Source organism: Helianthus annuus, chromosome 10, assembly GCF_002127325.2.
Source record: "Helianthus annuus cultivar XRQ/B chromosome 10, HanXRQr2.0-SUNRISE, whole genome shotgun sequence".
NCBI classification, from domain to species: domain Eukaryota; kingdom Viridiplantae; phylum Streptophyta; class Magnoliopsida; order Asterales; family Asteraceae; genus Helianthus; species Helianthus annuus.
The window spans coordinates 166,421,781-166,446,507 of NC_035442.2; the positions used below are offsets into that span (position 1 = coordinate 166,421,781).

At 36.2% G+C, this 24,727-nt stretch overlaps 1 protein-coding gene across 4 annotated transcripts; it reads left to right on the forward strand.

The window, feature by feature from the left end:
* Positions 1 to 204: 204 nt before the first annotated feature.
* On the forward strand, positions 205 to 10,775 carry LOC110886385 (F-box/FBD/LRR-repeat protein At1g13570). 4 transcript variants are annotated; one of them, XM_035978765.1, is made up of 6 exons: positions 248 to 331; positions 881 to 1,550; positions 9,885 to 9,894; positions 9,965 to 10,063; positions 10,155 to 10,310; positions 10,376 to 10,775. In XM_035978765.1, the coding sequence occupies exons 2-6, from the start codon at positions 928 to 930 to the stop codon at positions 10,643 to 10,645; spliced, it is 1,158 nt and encodes a 385-aa protein (XP_035834658.1). In that variant the 5' UTR covers positions 248 to 331; positions 881 to 927; the 3' UTR covers positions 10,646 to 10,775. The 4 variants fall into 4 exon arrangements, with proteins under 4 accessions (XP_021989864.1, XP_021989861.1, XP_035834658.1 ...); XM_022131019.2 differs by lacking the exons at positions 248 to 331; positions 881 to 1,550 and adding exons at positions 8,283 to 8,484; positions 8,781 to 8,873 and having other exon boundaries at positions 9,215 to 9,894; XM_022134169.2 differs by lacking the exons at positions 9,885 to 9,894; positions 9,965 to 10,063; positions 10,155 to 10,310; positions 10,376 to 10,775 and adding exons at positions 1,631 to 1,729; positions 1,822 to 1,977; positions 2,058 to 2,483 and having other exon boundaries at positions 209 to 331; positions 881 to 1,560.
* The last annotated feature ends 13,952 nt before the right edge of the window (positions 10,776 to 24,727 follow it).

Sequence of the window (24,727 nt, forward strand, 5' to 3'; positions counted from 1 at the left end):
TAACTGAATTACATATTTAAAAATAAAAATAAAAAATTAATGAGCCGACTCGATTTGACTCGAGTCAGCTCAAACACTTAACGAGCCAAGCTCGAGCTCGACTTTTCAACTCAATTAAATAAACGAGGTGAGTCGAGCTGCCTCATTTAATTTCCAGCTTGAGTTGAACCTTACTCAACTCGGCTAGGTTCAATAGGGTGTGTCAATAAAGAAAAAGGGCATTATCCGCTCCATTCCTTTCTTGTCCCATCCATCCACAAACACTAACACCGAGTGTGAAGAAGGTTAGGGTTTATGATCCACAGACACTCATAAACTCATTCCAATTCAGGTATCTATTATTTCGCTGATTTTAGTGTTTATGAGCCTTCTGTTTTCATTTCAAGTCACAGATGTTTGATTTTTGGGTTTATTACGGTGATATTAGGGTTTATATTTCTGTGATATTTTGATTTTGTTATGAACCTCGGTTCCCTTTTTGATAATTGAACTATCAATTTCAACATTCATATGCTAAGTCGTATACTTTCATCATCGAGACAGTACATGCATCTGTGTTAATCCATAGAAATAGTGACCAAATTTAACATGTCTTTAAATTATAATTATTTAAAGAATTAAATTGATGAAACACGAGGAAAGTAAGTTCAACTCATCTTTAGATAATCCTCTTTGTTGTGCGTGATTAAACTGATTATGTGAGCTTTATAAGTTAATCATAAGAAACAGTGGATCACTGGACTATAAACTGATATAGCGTTTCAGCAGATAAACTATGAATTGGACTGAAAACGGTATAATCGTCGCATCCAAACAGTAATGTATGACCTTGAATTATTATACTTTGTGTTGTACAGTCTCCTAATGATGTATATGGCAGCTTATGTGCAGCATTATTTACTATCAATCTGACAAAAACAACCTAAGATGAAAGTTAAACGTCCGACTAAAGCTCAACGATTGTCGTCGACTACAATCAACACACTTCCTCAAACCATATTAGAAAACATCCTATGTCTTTTACCAATTCAAGAGGCAGCAAGGACAAGTATCTTCTCAAGGGAATGGAGGTACAAGTGGACCACTATTCCCAAACTTGACTTTTGTTCGTCTACTGTGCCTGAAATTAGAACTCAAGAGAATCAAACATCTCACGTAGAACGGGCAAGGAAAATTATGGAACGGAGGCGTAAACTTTTCAATGCTATACCCCGAGTTCTGTTAATGCACCAGGGTCCAATACACGAGTTCAGCATTGACTCGATTGCAAACTGTGACTGTTTTGAACTTGATCCAATAATATTTCATTTGTCTAGGAACCATGCTGTCAAGAAATTAAAACTAGCGTTTGATTATATGTATCCGCATAAGTTGCCCTTATGCGCCTTCTCTTTGCATCATTTAAGAGACCTAGATCTCAGTTATGTTGTTATTGACCATCAACCAATATTCAGTGGATTTGGTAGCCTTAGAAGCTTATCCTTGTATTATGTAAAGATCTCAACAAAAGCTCTTCTTCATCTTTTATCTAATTGTCCATCGCTTAAGAGGTTCAATCTAGTAAGTTCTCGCTTGAATATTTATTCTCATGGGCTTTTTAAACTTATCTGAATATTGTAAGTTACTGCAGCTAGGATCTATCTGTGATAAAGATTGCACAATTATTGAGCTATTTGATTGTCTACATGTGATTGAAGATCTGACTATCTACGGGGACACTCCCGAACTGGTATTATTTTTATTTATCCACATTATATGTAAATATTGAAAGAAAAGAAAATCAAACTTTGGTTGTAAAATTTTGTTTGCTTATTATTGTAGCTTGTTCTAGACTCGGTTCCAAACGAGCTTCCAACCTCACTAATCCACCTCAAGTACTTTTGTTTTAACGAACTGTATTTCGGTGACGACCATGGATTAATCTTTCTTCTTATTTTGATCAAATGTTCCCCAAACTTGGAGAAAATTGAGCTAAACGTAAATCTTTTTTTTATATACTATTTATTTTACTTCCCGCCAAAATCCACTGACAAAAATAGTGACGACCCTTCCTGTAGATTGCCGAGGGTATTGGTGATGACAATGAGACGTGGTTTGGTATATTGGAAAAATACTCAGATGTTCGGTTGGAGCATCTGCAGGAATTGGAGATTCACCGTTTCCGCAACTTGGAGCATGAGATGGAGCTTGTGACGGTTATCTTGGCAAGGTCACCCAAGCTGAAGAAGGTGATCATACATAGTTTGGTTGAAAAGGATGAAGAGTCGGATATGTTAAAAATTTTCTTACAAGCCTCACGCGCATCACCTGTAGAAATCGTTGTGAGATCTATGATAGATTAGTTGTATTGCTACTTTTTTGTGTTTTCTTTCTGGTTAGTCTATGGAGTTCTTTTGGATGTTGGCAATTACTCAACTAGGGTATGTATATTCATAATGATTATTAAATGAATCAAATCCGAGTTAGAGCTCGTGTTTGTAAAACTGTTTTCAAGTTAAACTTGAGCTTTAAAAATATTGTTGTGATGTGTTTCCTTTGCTTGAAGTGGTTATAATCACTTTGATGGTGTTGAGTGTTTCAAATTATAATTATTAAAAGAATTAATTGATGAACACATGAGTAAAGTAAGTTTAACTCATCTTTAGATAATCCTCTTTGTTGTGTGTGGTAAGTATTAAACTGATATAGGGTTCATCAGATAAACTATAAATTGGAATGAAAATGGTATAATTGTTGCATCAAAACAGTGATGTATGACCATTTTCTTTGAGTCATTTAAAATTTAGACTTTGTGTTGTACGTTATGTGCAGCATTATCTGGTATCAATCTGACAAAAACACCTGAAGATGAAAGCTAAACGTCTGACTAAAGCTCTCAACGATTGTCTTCTACTACAATCAACACACTTCCTCAAAGCGTAATAGAAAACATCCTATGTCTTTTATCAATTGAAGAGGCAGCAAGGACAAGTGTCCTCTCAAGGGAATGGAGATACAAGTGGACCACTGTTCCCAAACTTGTGATTGATTGGTATAGTGTGTCCAAAAGAACAACTGAAGAGAAGCAACTATCTGACATAGCAAGTGCAAGGAAAAACATGGACCCAAGTTGTAAACTTTTTAATACTATACATCAAATTCTGTTAATGCGCCAAGGTCCAATACACGAGTTTACCTTTTGCGCCATGGCAAACGGCCACTGTTTTGAACTTGATCAAATAATATTTCATTTGTCAAGGAACCATACTATCAAGAAATTAACACTTACGTGCATTGATAAGCACTATAAGTTACCCTCATGTGCCTTCTCTTTGCATCAGTTAACAGACCTGGATCTCACTTACGCTGATCTTATCCGTCAACCGATATCCATTGGATTTGGTAGCCTTAGGGGGGTGGGGGTGGTCACTAGTGATAGAATTCTATCACTCACAAGCATCCAATCAACTCCTGCCATGTCATCAGCCACTATTCTATCACTCACATCCTTTTTTTAGTGGCAATGGTCATCACTCACAACACCTAACAATAAACCCCCACACCCCCTCACATCCATCATTTTTCACGCGTGAAAAAAATAACGGAAATCCATCACGTGGCTGCTATCACTCGTTGAACAAATGACTGGCGGTGGGAATCTTGTTTTTTCCACGCGTGATAAAGGCTATCACGGAAGTTTAACGTTGCCACCCCCAGTGGCTTTAGAAGCTTATGCTTGTATTATGTAAAGATCTCTACAGAAGCTCTTCTTCAACTTTTATCAAACTGTCAGTCACTTAAGAGCTTCACTCTGGCAAGTTCTCAGTCGAATGTTTATTCTCATGGGCTTTTGAAACCTATCTGAAAATTGTAAGTTGCTGCAGCTTACAGAAGAAGGTATCGGTTCTAAAGATTGCACCATTATTGAGCTATTCGAGTGTTTGCCTGTGATTGAACATCTTACTACCTCGGGGGAGTGTGTCCGCCCGGTAATATTTATTTATTCAAATCATATATAACTGAAAGAAAACCAAAATAAGCTTTGCTTGTTAATTTTTGTTTTGGCCTATGGATGAAGTGGCTTGTTCTAGACTCCATTCCAGAAGAGCTTCCAACGTCACTAATTCACCTCAAACACTTTCGTATTTACGAAATGTGTTTCGCTGAACACCATGGATTAACTTTTCTTGCTGTTTTGATCAAATGTTCCCCAATCTTGGAGAAACTTGAGCTAGAGGTAAATCTTTTTTTATTCTATTTAATTTAATTCTTGACAAAATCCGCTGACAAAAGTAATGACGACCCTTTCTGTAGATCGATATAGGGCATAATTATTGTTATGAAAATGAGACATGCTCTCGTATATTGGAAAAATATTCGGATGTTTGGTTGGTGCATATGAAGGAATTGGAGATTCAATCTTTCAGCAACTTGAAGCGCGAGATGGAGTTTGTAAAGTTTATCTTGGCAACGTCACCTGTCGCATCTTGAAGTGTTACCACAAACCTCATGTATAATCAATACCAACCTTGCATATGTCAAGTCTTTTTTTTTAATCATAACATTGATGATACAAGCAAACTAAGACAGAGAACGAATGTAAAAATCATGGGAATTCGACTAAGGGTTATTTATTTATTGGATTCATAGATATCACATCTAAAACAGGAAATCTTTATTCGACTAAAGGGTTATTTAAGGGCCGTCGGTAAGTGTAAAGTTGAAGTTTGCACAAGACGTCTGCTTACGTAGCAACGATGAACTAAACCCAAAAGTCGAATTCTCTAAATCAAATTCTAGAAAGTTGTCCTCAAACTGAAACGTCCCGATCACGATTGCAGGCTCACTCGTTGCACCACCGTCAACAAACGCCAAACACGCCACCTCGTTTGTAATCTGCTTAATAGAGTTAGCAGTGGATACAGTCCACTTCTTCCCATCCGGGAGGCTGAAATCGATATCAGGAACTTTCAAACCAGCAGTGGAGGTGCTGAAACAAAGGCCGAAGGGGCTGACTGGCTTTGCAGGACGTAATTGTTTTGTAACCTTTGTAAACCTCCTAACCACACCATTATAGATATTGGTTCTAAGCGTGGTGTAAGGGTCAGTTGTACTAAGCTTGGTACTTGTGTTTGCGGGAACATTGATAGATCTCTTTTTAATTACAATGCTATCGACACTGATAAAGTATCCAAAAGAATCTGGTTGTGTTACCAACGGAGTATAAGAAAGATAACTTCTTACATCGACATTCGATTGGGGAAGAAGGTAATAAGGACCGGTTCCAAAGAATAGAACCCCGGGGACAGACGGCTTGCTTGGAAGACATAGAGCTAACGTTTTTTTAAGGGGTTGATAGAAGTAAGCTGGGAAGGCGTAAGGCGAGGAAGAAAACGCCATGACACCAGAAACATTTGAAGGAAATGATGCAAATGTTGAATGAGGAGCACATGCTGCATAAGGGTGTGCATCATATAAACCACTGAAGATTTTTCTACCGTCACTTACGTTCACTGTGAAATCGTCGTAGTTGATAAGGGTTTGGTTACATGAACCAGTCACAGGGTTAAACACGTTGACTGAGCATGTACAGTCACCCCAACCAGGGAACGAAGAAGTGTTGGTTTCTAGAGGGCAAGAAGGATTCTTATAAGAGTAAGACGTTCGAAAAGTTGTGCATTGATAATCTACGCAAGAAACAGCATATGTGCAGAGCGTGTTGGTGGGGCAACTGCCTGGATAAATGTTCCATTGCACGATGCAGTCGTGCCATATGAAGGGAGCATCGATGTCTATAAGGAAGTTTGAATGCAAGTATTGATCGTTTACATAGTCATAGGCTGTCATGATCTCAACACTATAGAGAGGCTTAGCAGCATCGGTATGTTTGTTAACCGGAACTACTATGGATGTGTATGGCGGCGGCACATACGCAGCCATAGCCTCATGTTCATGAGAGATATAACCTAGAACGATAACGAGTAGTTGAAGAAGCAAAAACATTATATCTCGAATGTAGTTTTGGAAAGAGCATTGAACATATTTATATAGGTATCTCATGGGTGTAATTTATGTTTCTTCGAATATATATTTTTTTGGGAACAAAGAGATATACTTGGGGATGAGTTGGTAAGTACTTGTTAGGATTTTTGTCGTTTATGACGAAGAATGGTATATCCGAAGCAAGATGTGGTCAACTTAAGTGGGACACTTTACGTGTCTAAGGCATATAACCAAGAATAAATCAGAATAAGTCAATCTACCCATAATGGAAACATGACACAATCTTGCGGTGTAAAGCTTTCGAACATGGCCATACACGCAAGTTGAGTAAATGTTTCATTGTATCCGTTGCTACTACAAGTGTAAACCAACCAAACCGTACGTTCATAAACTATTCAAGATATGTTTGTTAATAACTCGAACTTGAGCCGAGCTTAATCAATCTCAAACTTGAGCTAGATCAGGTTAAATTGAAACTCATTTAATGTATAAAAGAGAGTAGAGTACTTTTTTATTTATATAACTATAATAAAATAGCATGTATGTAATATAATTATATAATATATCAAACAAAAATTATTATAGATAAAAGTAGTTTATGAATAATTGTTATGATAGCAAAGTTGCCTCCTTCATTCATCTATCAAATATATTTATACATGAGATCATATCTCCTATTCTAAACACAGATTATTAACATATTCACATTCCATAATTATCTATATTCTGTTACACCCCCGCAGTCGAAGCTTGAGGAGGCCGAATGTTGAGACTGGACCGAAAATCATCAAATAAGACACGAGGCAATCCTTTAGTGAAAATGTCGGCAATCTGAAATCTTGACGGAACATGTAGCACACGAACCTGTCCACGTTGAACGAGCTCTCGCACAAAATGAATATCGAATTCAATATTCTAAACACAGATTATTAACATATTCACATTCCATAATTATCTATATTCTGTTAATAATAAACAAGTTATATCATTCAAAAATTAATAACAAATCTAATTCAATTCAAAGTTTGGGACAAAGAATTCACGTGACACCACACTCAGATAAGGATGCACCATCCACAATTGATATCGACTTACAAGGAAACATTTATTTTATTAATATAAATTTTGATCAAACTATTCTTAGCCGTAAGTATAAAATTTCCACCAATACTTTATTCCACTAGCCACACATATCCATGATAAACAGTACGCACAAACTAACCATCATTATCTGTGACACATGCTTAAAAGACGTCAGCTATTACTGGTGGGTTCATGAATATACACAATTTACAAATCGCAACAATTAATCATGACTTGTACCTGTTCATGTCATCATAACCCAACGTTAACACGTAACTTACATAACCATACAATTAATTCCCACTAACCCACGGGTGCAGTACCGACAAATCCAGCCGTAGCAGCACGTATAAGGGACCACAAATATCATGTGTATGTCATGCTCAGGATATATACATACGTACAACAGTCATGACATATTATTACAGTATGTTCACGTTGAAAAACATACATAAAACTCACTTTTGCTATATGGAGGTTATACAAACTTGGTTTCCTAATCAAGACCAGAATAATTTTAAACACTAGTTAAATCAAGAGTGGGGTACTAGATAGTCATTACCCTGATCATAAACCTAAACTCTACTCTTAACATTTTACTATAATTAAATTTATACGTTAATTAATCCTAAAAAAATTCTATATTAAAACTTAAAGGAAACTTATATTTAAATTAAATACACACTACGCCTTATATTCGAGGAAGTTGTTAATGGCTAAACTTAATGAACTTGATCTCTATTTATAGCCAGAAGACTTGCTTTGCTTTGTTCCGAAGAAAACCAATTTGGCGGCTAAGTTTGCCTCTTTGAAGAAAAGAAATCTTCATGATGAAGATTCATGTATACCACACACGTATCCTTACATGCATACATACACGTTGCATATATATAGAGACTTACACGTTGCATATATAGACCAGGGGCGGACTTAGGTTAGCCCGTGTGGGGGCGGCCACACTCTTTGAAAAAAAAAAATTTAGTGTTAATATCCGCGCAAACTCCCGACTGCACCATTTGAAAATTTTTGTCCGCACCTCTTGGAAAATTCCAACCGCACCCCTTGGAATTTTTCGTTCGCACCCCTTAGAAAAAAATGTTGAGAAATTATATAATTTTTTTTTGAACACGGATTGAAACCCGACCGAATTATCCTAACTAACCCTTTAATAAAACTTAAATTAAGTATTCAGTCCATTAACCAAACATTAAAACAAACCCATTAACTAATAAGCCCAATAACTTAGCCCACTTCAAACATTAAAACAAACCCATTAAACAACCACAACCCAATCGCTGCCACCACTCCCGCTCTCCCTCCTCCTGCCAGCGACGACGACAACCTCCGACCACCCCTGCAAAATTCCGATCACCCCTGCAAAATTCCGGCCGCACCCAGCTTCACACCGACAATAAACAGGTATGTCGATGTTCTTTTTGTTATTTTGATGTTTATTTCATTAGGAGATTTTGTTCAAGACTTCGGATAAAAAAGTTTAAACGTGTATATGTTTTGAGCTAATTTGGGGTTGTTCTAGTCTTTATAGAATGGGTTTGTTGTCTCTTAATCTCTTATTAATTATATGATTCTAGTATAGGGTTTGAAAAGATGAAATTCTAGGCTTGAAATTCAAAATTTTAAATTGAAAATTAGAGAATATGGGCTATGGTTGAACACTTGAAGATCCTTGTTTATTTTGTATGTGATGGGATTAGGAGGAACCGTGATTAGGGAAGTTATGACGCGATTTCTCAAGAGAAAAGGGGTTAATCACTTTTTAAGTCGGATTCTTCTAACTGAAGACTAAGGTATGTTTTTTTGAACTTTGATGCTTTTTTGTTCACTTACTTATGATGATTTTTTATGATGTTTACTTGTTTTAGCCATTGGTGTGATAATTGGGTGTTTCCAAAGTTATTATTGTGGGTGCTAGCTAAGTATTAAACTGTAAATTGAAATGAAAATGGTATAATTGTCATTTGTCCCATCCAAACATAAGCAGAAGTAGATAACTGGACTATAAACTGATATAGGTTTCACCGGATAAACTATAAATTGGAATGAATATGGTATAATCGTTGCATCCAAACAGTACTAATGTATGACCTTTTTCTTGTGTTATACGTTCTCCTAATGTTGTATTTGGCAGCTTATGTGCATCGTTATTTAGTATCAATCTGACAAAAACAACCTAAGATGAAAGCTAAACGTCCGACTAAAGCTCAACGATTGTCGTCGACTACAATCAACACACTCCCTCAAACCATAATAGAAAACATCCTATGTTTTTTACCTATTCGAGAGGCAGCACGGACAAGTATCCTCTCTAGGGAATGGAGGTACAAGTGGACCACAATTCCCAAACTTGAGTTTGGTTCGTCTACTTTGTCCAAAGGAAAAAACAAAGAGAAGCTGCCATCTGACATAGCAAGTGCAAGGAAAAACATGGACGAAAGGTGTAAACTTTTCAATGCTATACACCAAGTTCTGTTAATGCGCCAGGGTCCAATACACGAGTTCATCTTTAACCCGATCGGAACCTACAACTGTTTTGAACTTGATCAAATAGTATTTCATTTGTCAAGGAACCATACTGTCAAGAAATTAACACTTGCGTTTGATTATATATCTCCGTATAAGTTACCCTTATGTGCCTTCTCTTTGCATCAGTTAACAGACCTATATCTCAGTTTTGTTAATCTTGACCATCAACCAATAGTCAGTGGATTTGGTAGCCTTAGAAGCTTATGCTTGATGAATGTATGGATCTCTTCAAAAGCTCTTCTTCGTCTATTATCAAATTGTCCATCACTTAAGAGGTTCACTTTGGTAAGTTCTCGCTTGAATATTTATTCTCATGGGCTTTTTAAACTTATCTGAATATTGTAAGTTACTGCAGCAAGGATTTATCAGTCATAAAGATTGCACAATCATTGAGCTTTTTGATTGTCTACATGTGATTGAAGATCTGACTATTTATGGGTACAATGCCCGTCAGGTAATATTTGTTTTTCCACATAATATATAAGTGAAAGAAAAGAAAGTCAGTCAAACTTTGGTTTTAAAATTTTGTTTGCTTATTATTGTAGCTTGTTCTAGACTCGGTTCCAGAAGAGCTTCCAACCTCACTAATCCACCTCAAATACTTTTGTTTCAAAGAAATGTCTCTAGATGTCAACGGTCTTTTAACTTTTCTTGCTGTTTTGCTCAAATGTTCCCCGAACTTGGAGCACATTGTGCTAGAGGTAAATCTGTTATTTTAATTCTCACCAAAATCTACTGACAAAAATAATGACAACCCTTTCTATAGGCTGAACTGGGGTATAATGATGAAAATGAGATATATTCTGGTATATTGGAAAAATACTCAGATGTTTGGATGGAGCATCTGAAGGAATTGGTGATTTATAATTTTAACAACTCGAAGCCTTCAATGGAGTTTGTGAAGTTTATCATCTCCAGGTCTCCTAAGTTGAAGAAGGTGTTGTTGATAGTTGATGACAAGGATGAAGAGTTTGAGATGTTAAAAGTTCTCTTACAGGCCCCACACGCATCACCGGTAGAAATCGTTGTAAAGTAGTTGGGACGGGACGACAACATCAAAGACTTTAGATAACTCAAGAAATTAGTTTAAAGAAGTATGATGATAATCTGTAAGTATTGCTACTTGTTTTTCTGCTTATATTAGTTGGTTATTTTAGATGCTGGTATTCACTAATTATCACAAATGTATCCATATTTGTGTTTCTATATATTCGGTTTACAACTTAGCTACTGTAGCATTGTGTTTCAGTGTTGAAATTATCTCCTAAAATATATAATAGGGAATTCTACATTATTAGAGATAACCATACTCACAAAAGTGAAACGCACACAAAAAAATTAAGTATTTTAAACCAATAAACCTTGGCCTACGATAAAATACAAATCAAAACCAACAATATATATATATATATAGGGGATGGTTCAAATGAAAACCACTTTTATTGTGAAAACTCGAAAACTAATTAAAAAAAGCCTAAAAAACACACAAATTTTTTTTTTCAATTTTTTTATAAAAATCGCTGGTTTTTATATATAAAAAAAACTTTTTTTCAAAAAAAAAAAAATTGTGTAGTGCACATGTGTAATAATACACATGTGTAGTACACATACACATGTGTAGTATTACACATGTACACTACACAAATTTTTTTTTTTGAATTTTTTTATATAAAAAAACCTGCGAATTTGTTTTGCAAAAAAAAAAAAATTTGTATGTTTTTTGGCTTTTTTTAATTAGTTTTCGAGTTTTCACAATAAAAAGTGGTTTTCATTTGAACCTTCCCCTATATATATATATATATATATAGTGGAGGGTTCAAGTGAGAAGAATTTTTTTGTAAGAATAAAAAGAACAAGTTTTAAACCAATAGAAATTCTCCATTTACTTCATTTAATATGTGTATTTAATGTTATTGAAAAGGGCATATGGGTAAATTTATAATTGTAGTTAATTAGCTAACTAATTAAACTTGTAACTCACTTTTAATTATACTCTTTTCAAGATAAAATAATTTATGGTGAAGGACAATTTTCAACATGTGTAGGATAAATTCCAGTATGCGTAGAACAAATTTTGAAATGTGTATGAAACATTTAGATATGCGTAGGGGAAATTCCGGTTAGTGTAAGATATATGTAAGATAATTTTTGAAATGTGTAGGATAAGTTTTTTGTTTTGTTTTATTAATGAGAGATAACATAATTAATGAGAGGAGTTATAAACTATTTAATGTTTTACCATTATGCCCTTTCTTATTTTTCTTCTCATATTAAATTTCTTCTCAAATGAACCTTCCTATATATATATATATATACACATATATAGGGGAGGGCGCTATAGGAAACCTCAACTTTTTTAAAAAACTATGCAAACCCAATGTGAGCCATTGATTATCTTTCATCTAACTTGATCAATGGCTCTCCTATTTTTTGGTAAGAATTAGATTTAAAAGAAATGATATAATACATTAGTACAAGTGGGAGGGGCATTTTCGGTAGTGAAAAGGGGCTTTTTGACTTTCCAGAACCATCAAATCATCATATCACTTTCTCTTTCTCTTACCTCTTCCTCTTTCCTATTTCTTCAACCCAATCTTGAAGACAAAGAATGAACACTCTTCAATATCAGGAGAAATAAACAACAACCACCACCAGCAACCACCTCCTCCGGCGAAACTCACCGGGCTTCTTCTCCGGCTCTCTCTCTCCTTAATCTTTAGAAGCAAATGAAGGGTCTGAATGTTGTTTTAGAGAGAGAACGATGACAACAATCTTCATCATGTTCATCTATAACACCAAGAACACACATACAAGTGTGTGAGAGAGAGAGAGAGAGGAAGTTTGAACACACATACAGACGACTCGGGTCAGATTCATGTTCAGGTTCGGTTCTAATTTAGTTCGGGATTCACTCCAGATTTATTTTGGTCGGTACATGATTGTCTGTGAAATTCCCTACATCCTTGTAATTTTTAGCTGAGTATTTGTTCGAATTGCTGTTTGTTTGATTGATTTTAGGATGTGTATCTTGTTTCCTTACATTTCGTGAATCTTGGATATGGGTATATGTATATATATATAGTTGTGAACTGTTTGGATGGATTATGCTTGAAAAATGTTGATTGTTAACTATATAGGGATTTTACAGAAATAATGATATATGGTTACCAATTTGTTTATTTATATATACATAAGGTCTGAAAAATTATTGAAACTGTTGGAATAATTGTTACAGAAATAATGATATACGGTTGACGATTTTGTTGGTTTGGTTGCTGTTTGGGCTTTTGATCTGAACAGTAAGTGTTTTTTTTGTTGGGTTGTTTGATTTACAGAAACAGACCCATAACATGTGTTAAGCACCTGTTAGAATGATATATAACGTGTGTTGATTTACAGAAACAGATCCATAAAGATATTCAATTGACAAGCTGGATGGATGTAGGCGACGTTAATGCGGGGACATTGAATAAGCCAAATCTTTTGGGAAAGAAGTTTTCGTTCGTTTATAACATGTGTTAGTGGTTCATGCTGTAACAGATCCATAAACAAGTTTTCATGCTGTAACAAGTTTTCTTTCGTCTATAAAATGTGTTAGTGGTTCATGCTGTAGCAGATCCGTAAAGAAGTTTTCATGCTGTAACAAGTTTTCGTTCGTTTATAACAAGTTTTCGTCCATAAAGATATTCAATTGACACCATGATGTGTATATACTGATCTAACAGGTGTTACAATTTGTCTGTTCGGAACATGTAATTGATTAACATGTGACAAGGGTGAAAACAGTCGACGGGGGCGATGAGTTTAATGGTGAGCTTAGTTAATATCGTAATCTTGTTGTAACCCCACTTGTATACATATGATAACATGTAAGCATCCATTTATAACATGTGTTGGTGGTTCAAGCTGTAACAGAACACCATGATGTAACCTGACATGTGTTCATGTATAACATGTGTTAAGCCCCTGTTAGAATGATATATAACGTGGGAAAGAACTCTTCGTTCATTTATAACATGTGTTTGTTTTGCACATTTTGGAATGTATAACATGTGTTAAGCCTCTGTTATAATCTTTTTGTAACCTGACATATATTCGTGTATAAGCTAGGGGTTTACAAAACACCATGATGTGTATATACTGATCTAACATGTGTTAAACAATTGCTTAACATGTGACAAGGGTGAAAACAGTCGACGAGGGCGATGAGTTTAATGGTTAGCTTAGTTAATATCGTAATCTTGCTGTAACCCCACTTGTATACATATGATAACATGTAAGCATCCATTATAACCCGACTTGTATTCATGTATATGAAAGTGGTTTGCAAGTTAATATGTGTACAAGTTAATATGGAACATACAAGTTAATATTGCAACACCGTATATGGAACATACAAGTTAATATTGTATAACGTGTGTTAAGCCTCTATTATAATGTGTGTTAAGACTTCCAGCATGGATGCATAAACTCCAATAGTAACTTAATAACAACATAGTAACCTGATATAACGTGTGTTAAGCCTCTTTTATAACGTGTGTTAAGACTTCTAGAATGTGTTAAGTCCATATCGTTTTAACAACATGTACTAGACAAAACAATAAGAGTCTCACATTACATATTACTAGTAAACGAAAATACATAGCACTAAGAAAATGGCGGAGCTTCCTTTGACAGTCTGCCTTAGCTTTTCAGCGGCTACCTTTGCTGCCTTAGCTTTTCAGCAGCTACCCTTGCTTTATTGTTTGGGTCGGTCTTGAAACGCTTTGTAAACATGTGGGTGTGCGTATGCCAGGGAAGTTATAAAAATGTGTTTTCATGTCACACGTAACACGTGTGACGTTGTACATGGGTTTCATGTCACATGTAACACATGCATGTCCGAGAAGTTCAAACTATAACATGTGTTAGTTGTGTTGTGCTGCAACATAAACATGGTCATGATCCTTGAGTATCTGATCCACGTTTGACGAAACCAACGGTCCCGAGAATTGGATCTTATATCCTTTGTATCCATCACCGTCCTAATAAACAAAAAGATAAGATAACCGTCAAGTCGTTAACCAGACATAAATATTAACACATTCATAGCCAGAAAATCTTTTTTTCTCAAATAACATCACAAAAACAGTTACTATTCAGATCAAAAGCCCCAAACAAAGCAACCAAACCAACAAAAAACAGTTACTCTTCAGATCAAAAGCCCAAAGAAGCAACCAAACAAGCATAACTTTTTAACACAAAAATAAAAACCTGCAAATTAATCTTACACAACTGAAACAACAACTAACAAAGTACACAGAACTAAAAACCTGCAATTAATTCGTCATACATGTCTCTAATACATCGTCATACCCTAATACATGTCTCTATAACATGTTACTATGGTTTAGCTGTGAAACAGGAGTTCAGACTATAACACGTGTTACGTTGGTTGTGCTGTAAGACAAACTTGGCTTAGCTGTGAAACAGAAGTTCAGACTATAAGGGTATACGGTGTGGTCGGTAAAGGGGCGCGGCAAAGTCGGTTTGCCGAGCGGCAACACCGCCGCCAACCCCTTTACCGATCGGTGTGGTAAATGGAGCGGCAACCGCTTGCCGACGCGGGGAAGAAGAGAGAGAGTGAGGGAGCAGGAGAGAGAGAGGGAGTGTATGAGAGAGAGGGTGTTGTGGGGTGGGGTCCATGCCATCTCTCAACCAATCACACCTTTTTCCTTTTTTTTAAAAAAAAAGTTTATCACTTCACCAAGTGTCTAAACCATTGCCAACACTTTTCACCAAAGTTTAAACACTTTTCACTGATTGACGCGGCACACTCTCATTGGTTGATTTTTTAGTTTGCCACTCCAAAGTGTTTAACCACTCCTTACACCCTAACACGTGTTACGTTGGTTGTCCTGTAAGACAAACTTGGCTTTTCGTTTCTAAAAGCAGATGTGCCGATTATTAGACGTCTAAAAATAAAAAAAGCGGGCATGTGTTAAACACGTCATAACTATAATAATTTAAACTGTATGGCTATGTCTAATAGGATAAAGTGTAACATGTATTAGGGTATGACGAGGTAAAATTAATCAGTAAAACTAATCACATGTTTAATAAAATTAATCAATAACACCTGTTTAATAAAATTAATCTTACACAACTGAAACAACAACTAACAAAGTATACAGAACTAAAAACTCTTTAACATATAATCAATAACACCTTACAATTTCAGCAATTAATTCAGCAACACCTAATCAACAATTAGTAAAATTAATCACATGTTTAGTAAAATTAATCTTACACAACATTAACAAAAAAAAAAAAAAAAAAAAACCCTCACAGATTTAACAACTCTTAACACCTTACAATTTCAACAAATTATTTCAAACAAATCACATACAAAACAATAATCAAAATCTGAAACAACATATACAAATCATATTTTATATAAACTAAAAAAGTGTAAAAAACTCACAAATATTCAGATCTGAAACAACATATACAAATCATATTTTATATGATCTCAAGAGCTCGTCGACATCGGTGATCTTTGAGCAGTAGTTGATGATGGCAACATCCGATCTGGTGCCATTTTGAGGATGCTACGGACCCACATGGTTCTTCAAGGAATAAAGTATAGCCATTTGGGTTGAATATATTCAGTTCCACATCTGAATATATGGGTTGGGGTTGGGGGATGGCGGCGGTGGAGGGGCAGTGGTGGCAGTGGTGGGGGTTGTGCAGCGGGGGTCGACCGACGGTGGTAAAGGTTCAACGGTGGTGGGGGTTGTGCAACAGGGTCGGAGGTGTTTACGGTGGTGCCGGAGGTAAAATACTGATGGTGGTGCGGTGGTGATAATGGTGGTGGTGCGGTGGTGATGGTGGTGTGGTGGGAAAAAAAGATAACGATGAGGGAGAGAGGTGTATAGATCTGGATATGAATGTGAATAAGTGTGTGTGAGAGAGGAGATGATATAAAGAAGAAAGAGGAGATGGTATAACATGTCAGGAAGAGAGAGAAAGAGCAATGTAAAAAGACCAAAATACCCTCTGTTTTGTCATCTATATATAAAGGTGGCTGGGACATGTGGGCAATTCTAGACCATGTGATGGGTTTTCAAAGTTTTTTAAAAATCTAAGGTTTCTTGTGTAGCATTGCCCTACATATATATATATATTTCAAGGATCTGACCTTGTCCCCATCAAATTATCACCGGCAAATTCGTTTCAAATCAAAAGATATTCTGGTTAAGCTATATAGAGAAAGGATTGTAGAAAAACCCTAATCAATAAAGAAGGATGAATGCCCATGACATTATAGCTTAGTCGCATCTTGGGGTAGGATGAGGCTTTGGGACTACTAGCTCCTGAGTTCGATTCCCACAAGGAGGTTTTCCCATATTTTTTGGGTTTTCTCCTGAATTGATGTATAGGCATTATTGCTTAGTGGAGATGGATATGATCGGGTGGTTCCGCTGGTGACACGATGATACTCTAGTGGTCCGTCAATGATCCAAATTTGTTGTTTAAAAAAAGGATGAACAATCTATAAAGTTAGCATTTCTAATGCATAAAATACAAATAAAAATTCAAACAATTAACAAATGTATCATTGTAAAATCAACATGACATGAAATTAAGTAAAATCCTATACAAATTATCGATTCAGAACACATACTACGGTCAAGATGGTATAGATATAGATGAAATCATCACAGTAGAATCGCCAATGTAGAAGACGGCATAGATTTAGGGTTCTTGATTGTAAGAAGATTGGATGAAAAGGGGAATGAAAAAGGAAACTCCAAAGAAGATAGAAAGGAAATGGTTTACAGATTATGGAAACTCCAATTTGATAGAATGTTCTGTGAGATAAAGAAGCGTGTGTAAGGAGACAGAGGTTGTGAAGTTTGCCGCTCAAAACCTATATGTGAGAAAGATCATATTGCCATGTGACAATAATAGTCTTAAGTTAATGTTATGTGGTACACAATTGTTTTGTTTTAGTATAGTTAATAGACTAGATGGTAGAAGGTAAAAGATACAAGTCATTGCCCTATAAAAAAAACTTTAACTTTTATAAAAAGTCATAATAAAACATTAAAATATATAAAACCTTTTGATCTATTTTTGTTTTGATTGCTATATCGGCTGCCAACACGGTAGCAAACAAATCGAATTTATTTTTAATTTTTTCTTTTTGTAATTGTATTCTTTTTTTTTAAGAACAAAGTAGATTAGTATTTTGCTTTTGTAAGTTGAGATTTAGCATTAGATCAAAAGAATTTTTAGTTAGATTTTTTTTCTCAGCACTTCACAATGTATTTCCAGATCTTATATAATTGTTAGCTTGGAATGAGAGAATCACACAAGAGAGAGAAGAAAACCCAAATCAAACTTAGCTCAATAGCTTGGGGTTGTTATGTTTATAATTGTCACAACTAACATTCTTACACATATTACAATTCAGTCCCTCAGCTAACTAATGTTACAATTATTACCCTCAACTATTACTATTGACTTATTCCGTAACAATACCCTCCCTTTTTAAAACATTTTTGTCCTCAAAAATTGAAATTGGGGAACCGGAGTTGAAAATCTTCTAAGAACTCCCAAGAGGCTTCCGAAACAGGAAGACCATCCCAATGAACCAACACCTTCATGGCAGCTTTGGAACCCCGCTTTACCAATTGTCTGTCTAATATGGCTCTCGGCTGGAGTACAAATCGCGAACCTTGAGGAACTGGTCCGGTCACTACAGTGGAACCATGTGCTTTCTTCAACAAGGAGACATGGAAAGTGTGATGGATTTGAGCATATTCAGGTAAGTCCAACTTGTAGGCAACCTTGCCAATTCGTTGTAGCACTAGGAATGGACCAAAATATCTAGATGATAATTTCCTGTTGTGATGATTTTTTAAGGATTGTTGTGCAAAGAGATGTAATTTGACATACACCCAATCCCCAGGCTCAAATACTCTATCAATCCTATGTGCATCACTTAATTGCTTCATTCTGTTTCTAGCCCTTTCAAGATTCGCCTTCAACTTAACAATCATTCCCTCTCTATCCCTGTGATAATCTTCAACTGCTGCAACAGTGGTTTCACCAGGAATATAAGGAATATGAATATTAGGTTTTACCCCAAATAAGGCTTCATAAGGAGTCATCTTTATAGTTGAATGCCAAGTAGTGTTATACCACCATTGGGTTAGAGGAATCCATTTCACCCAAGTTAGGGGAGCATCCATGCTCATAGCCCTCAAGTAAGATTCCAAACATCTGTTTAGAACCTCTGTCTGTCCATTAGACTGTGGGTGATAAGATGATGACATGGCTAATTCAATCCCCTGTAACTTCATAAACTCTTTCCAAAATGCACTTAGGAACACGGTATCTCTGTCTGATACTATAGTAGCAGGACAACCATGGATTTTGAAGACATTATCCATTACAACAGTGGCTACAGTAGCAGCTGAATAAGGATGACTTAGCAACAAGAAATGGCCATATTTAGTTAGCCTATCCACCAGCACTAGAATTGTATCCTTGCCCTGAACCTTAGGTAATCCAGAAACAAAATCCATTGAAATGTCACTGAAAATGGATTTTGGAACTGGCAGTGGTTGTAATAACCAGGTGTAGCAGTTGTTTCATACTTAGCTCTTTGACAAACTGTGCACCCTTTGACAAATTTATGCACATCTTTGGCACATCCTTTCCAATAGAAAAAATCTTTAATTTTGCTGAGTGTAGGGGTCAAACCTGAGTGTCCACCAAGGGGTGATGCATGGAAAAGGGTCAAAATGTCATTTTTAAGAGAAGATTCATTAGGAATTAACAGCTTATCCTTCCTTCTTAAACACTGACCATCCCAACTTCTGTTTGTAACAGCCTATCCTTGTTCCAACTTGTCAATAAGGGCCTTGGTATCATCATTGTTTTTCCAAGCATATTGAATCTTCTGCCATAGGGAAGGATCAACAGAGCTTAAACTGATCTGAAATAGAGCCATTCCTTGCACCCTTGATAAGGCATCTGCTGCCACATTCTCAACCCCTTGTTTGTAACAGATCTCATAGTCATAACCCAATAACTTTAACAACCATTTTTGTTGTAAAGGAGTGACCATCTTTTGTTCTAAAAGATACTTCAAACTTTGGTGATCAGTCTTGATTACAAAAGGTTTTGTTATCAAATAATGATGCCACTGTTTGACTGCCATGATAATAGCCAATAACTCTTTTTCATACACTGATAAACACTGTTGTTTAGGAGCTAGTGCCTTACTGACATATGCAAGGGGGTGTCCTTCTTGCATTAACACTGCCCCATCCCTTTTGCAGATGCATCAGTTTCCAAGATGATTTTTTTTGAAAAATCAGGAAGTTTCAGCACAGGCGGAGTACTGAGGGCCTCTTTGAGTTGATCAAAGGCCAATTGAGCCTCATTGTTCCACATAAAGCCATCTTTTTTTAGTAATTCAGTAAGAGGCTTGGCTAAGGATCCAAAACTCTTAATGAATCTTCTATAGTAGCCTGCTAACCCTAGAAAGCCCCTTAACTGTTTGACAGTGGTTGGAATAGGCCATTCTTGGACTGCTTTCAACTTGTTAGGATCAGTGGATACACCATCTTTAGTAATGATATGGCCTAAATATTCAACTTTACCCCCACCAAAAGAACATTTTGACTTTTTGGCCTTGAGAGAGTTGATTCTCATCAGCTGCAACACAGACTTCAAGTCCAACAAATGTTGTTGCCATGTACCACTGTATACTAAAATATCATCAAAAAAGACTAATGCACACTTCCTGAGCACATCTTTGAATGTGGCATTCATTAATGATTGAAATGTAGCTGGTGCATTAGTAAGGCTAAAGTGTAATACCAGAAATTCTAAATGGCCTTGATGAATTTTGAATGCAGTTTTATAGATGTCAGGCTCATACATCCTCACCTGATGATACCCTGATCTCAGACCCAGTTTAGAAAATATGCTAGCACCCTGTAACTCATCCAACAGTTCTTCAATTAGAGGAATGGGGAATACATCTTTAACAGTTGCTTCATTTAACCTTCTATAGTCTACACACATCCTCCATGACCCATCCTTCTTTTTGACCAACACTACTGGTGCAGCAAAAGAACTACTGTTGTGTCTTATGACTTCTGAGTCCAACAATTCCTGTGTCATCTGTTCAATAATATCCTTCTAGGCAGCAAGATATCTATAGGGTTTTAGGTTCAAGTTCCCTACATTATCTTTCAATACAATTTTGTGATCAAAGGGCCTTGAAGGACGTAAACCCTGTGGTACCTCAAAAATGTCTTCATATTCTTGTAACAAGGTGTCTAGTTTAGCCTTTTCCTCAGTATCCCCAATGACTGGCTGATACATACATTGCTTAGTTTCTGAGTTTTGCATGGTAAGCAACTGAGCTTGAGACAATTGATCTTGAGTTTGAATCATACTAGTTATTTTTTCCATGGAACACAAACTTACACCTTTTTTCTTAGTGCCCTTTAACTCAAAATCTTGACCAGCAATATTAAATTTCATAGTCAAATTCTTAAAATTCCAAATGATGTCATTCAACGTCTCCAACTGTCACGGCCCCCGACCCGGTTTGACCCGTTTCAGGAGCCGCGGGACAGAAATCCTGCGGTATTTTAATTTAGGCGACAGCGGAAGTCTTTTAAAACAGGATCTTTAGTATTTAAAACTGCTCATTACATAATTTAGGGATAAAACCCAGTAATTTACAATAATGTGATTTCCATGGAAATCTTTATTTTTAAAACATGTTCCTTTATTTATTTACACTGAGCCACTTTTCTAAGCTGGTAGTGCTTCCTGGCACTTTTCTTTGCTCACAACAGATTACCTGAAACATGTTTGAAAAAGGTTTTGTCAGCGGGGAAATACTGAGTGAGTTCATTCAGTTTATAGGAAATGACCCATAGTTATAAATTACAGCATAAGAGCGATTACAATGGTTCACATCTTATCTTTATCTGGCTTTCTGCCACAATGGTGACAAGTCACAATGGTGACGATGGTCATACCACTATTAGGTCAATGAACTCTAATAGTGACGTTTCTCCCTAGTAGGTCAATGAACTCTAACTGGGAGAAATAGTAATGTGCACAATACCCCACCAACCAATAAATCAAGATATCCACGACTTAGTCCCTGTAATTATAACACTTTGAAAATAATTTGGAGTATTGTAAAACAGTTGATAAAAAGAGAATGACTCACATTGCAGATTTAACGAGCAGTGTATAAGCCTACTGATTAGCCTTGATTATTTCTGATTTTAACAATAATGCACACAAAACAGGATTAGTGATCAATACAGCAGTTACGATAACTTCCGAGATCAATTTCTCATAATGAATGACCAAGTGCAATACTTCAACTCATTTATCAAAATGACAAACGACAAAGTATAGTACTTCAACTCATTTATCGAATTATCGACAAACGACAAAGTACAATGCTTCAACTCATTTATCGGATTACCGACAAACGACAAAGCATAGCCTAATGTGGGCGGCACTTAGACATTCTTTGAATGTATTGATTCCGGAAACTGAATCGTAATAGCGATCGAGTAATTACCCTGTTCCGCGGCAGCACCTCGTGATTAGTGTGTGTGTGTTGGACTGTTTCTGTGATAATTCGCTCTACGTAACTCAATTTTACGTCGTTCCAAAGACAGAATTCAAGTCCCAAACTCCTCTATTTATACACGAAATTTGACCCTGTCGCGTAGCGCGAGGGGTACCCCCTATAGGTGTCGCGCTACGCGAGTGGTAACCTATGTTCATAGGGTAGCTACGTGTGTAACTAGGCTTGCTGTGTTGACAGTTTCGTTAATTTCGAATTTTACACAGAGTTATGAGGATAATCGTTGGCTAGGGTTTATCCCCCCCTGAGTTTTAGGGGCCCTGATCCTGATTCTGATTGTTCTGGAAATTTTAGGGTTTGCGTAGAATCACTTGGGTGTCTCAATTAGGGTTTTCTTAATAGATAATTAACATTCTAATTATTAATTTTAATGAGAGTTGTTACATCCTCCCCACCTTAAGAAAAATCTCGTCCTCGAGATTCACTGAAATAGATGAGGGTATTTTCACTTTATCTCTGATTCCAGTTCCCAAGTGTACTCTGGTCCTCTCCTGGATTCCTATTTGACTTTCACTAGCACTAGTCGTTTATGTTTTGAAAAACTTAATCTTCCGGTCTTCTATTTGTAAGGGTTTCTCTACGAATTTCAGTTTTTCATTTATCTCTATATCTTGAAGAGGTACTACCAGGGATTCGTCTGTGAGACATTTCTTGTGATTAGATATATGAAACACATCATGTACTCCTGCTAACTCTTCTGGTAGTTGTAAATGATAAGCTACTGGTCCTATGCGTTGGATTACTGGAAATGGTCCTACGTATAAGAGACTTAGCTTCTTCTCTTACTGAATTTATAAATTCCTTTCCAAGGAAATACTTTCAATAGCATTTTGTCTCCAACTCGAACTTCGACGGCTTTTGTTTATTATTTGTATAGTTCTTCTAACCGTCTTCAGCCTTTCCTTCGTGATACTAAATATCACAGTCGTAATCACCAAGGATTTCCTTTTCCTCATGTTTAATTCTTGTTGCTCAAATATGTATCTTAAATTCTTATGACCCGTATGGATAGTAAGCTTGCTTAGATAATGTTTCCTAATCTTAAGGGTAACTTGTGGTTTCTAATTTTTAAGCTTACAAGTGGTAAGGCTTTCTTCGTGCTTTTGCAATTGCCTTGATGCATACACAATTACCTTTTTGTGTCGCATTACCATACATCCAAATTTTAACTTTGAAGCATTACCGTATACTTTAAAATCTTCTGTTCCTTCTGGTAAGACTAGGATTGGAATATTTATTAATTTATGCTAGAGGGTTCTTTTTGTTTGGGTTCTCATTTAGAATTAACTGTGTTAACTTAGTTAAGGATGTATCTATCTAAAAGAATCCTTAATAAACTGCCTATAGTATCCGGCTAAATTTATAAAATTCCTACTTTCCATTTAAAGATTGCGAACTCTTTCATTGTTATCTTAGCAGGATCTAAGTGAATATCTTCATGATTTATCATGTGACCTTACGTGGTTTATTTCCTATAATCATAAATACTTCTCCGGCGGGTACCTGGATTTTCTATAAAGTTCTTATCACAGAGAATTCGAGTAGGGTTGGCTCTTAACCAATCTATTTCTAATACAACATCAAACTCGGCTAATTTCATAGGAATTAGGTTAGCGAAGAATTATATGCCCTGAGAGTTCTTATATTTTCCTTTTTGCCTGTTTTGACTGTAAAGATTTGTCTAAGTTAATACTTTTTGTGTAAACGTTGTAACCTAGGACGTACCGGCTATTACATCTGGAATGAGCTCTGTTTCCTGAGCAGTCAATTGAAAGGCTCTTGCATTCCTTTTTACTTCTTCTGCAGGTTTGGCTTTAGTGTCAGATGGTTTGTTTAGTTTTGGACAATTTGGCCTAAGATGTCCAGTTTCTCCACAGTTGTAACAAACTGAAAATTTCTTCCTCCTGCAGTCTTCTTCCTGATGCCCCGGAATTTTGCAAAAATTGCAGTATCCTTTGCATCTTCCAAAATGCTTTCTTTTGCAAAAATTGCAAAATGGACTAGTGGAAGATTGCCCATTCCCTCCTTTCTTAAAATCGTTATGGTTATCCGAACGGATTACCTGGGTAATCTTTTGGGCTACTTCCTTCCTTCTATTTTCTTCTCTTGTCCGTACTAGTTCGTCAGTCAGAGTATTGGCTAAATCCACCGCGTCATCAATCGTGCGAGGTTTCGCAGCCTTGACGATGTTACGGATTTCAGAAATCAATCCCCAAATATATCGAGAAATAAGTACTGGCTCTGGCGAAGCCAGGGTTGGTACTATTCGAGCATATTCGAAGAATGTCGTAGTATACTTTCGACAATCTACATCAACCATTCGGTGGGTTAAAAATTTGTTTGTCATTTGTTCCTTTTCATATTCGGGACAGAATTTTCTTTCTACCAAGCTTTTAAATTCTTCCCAGTTCATAGCATACGCCATTCTTCTTC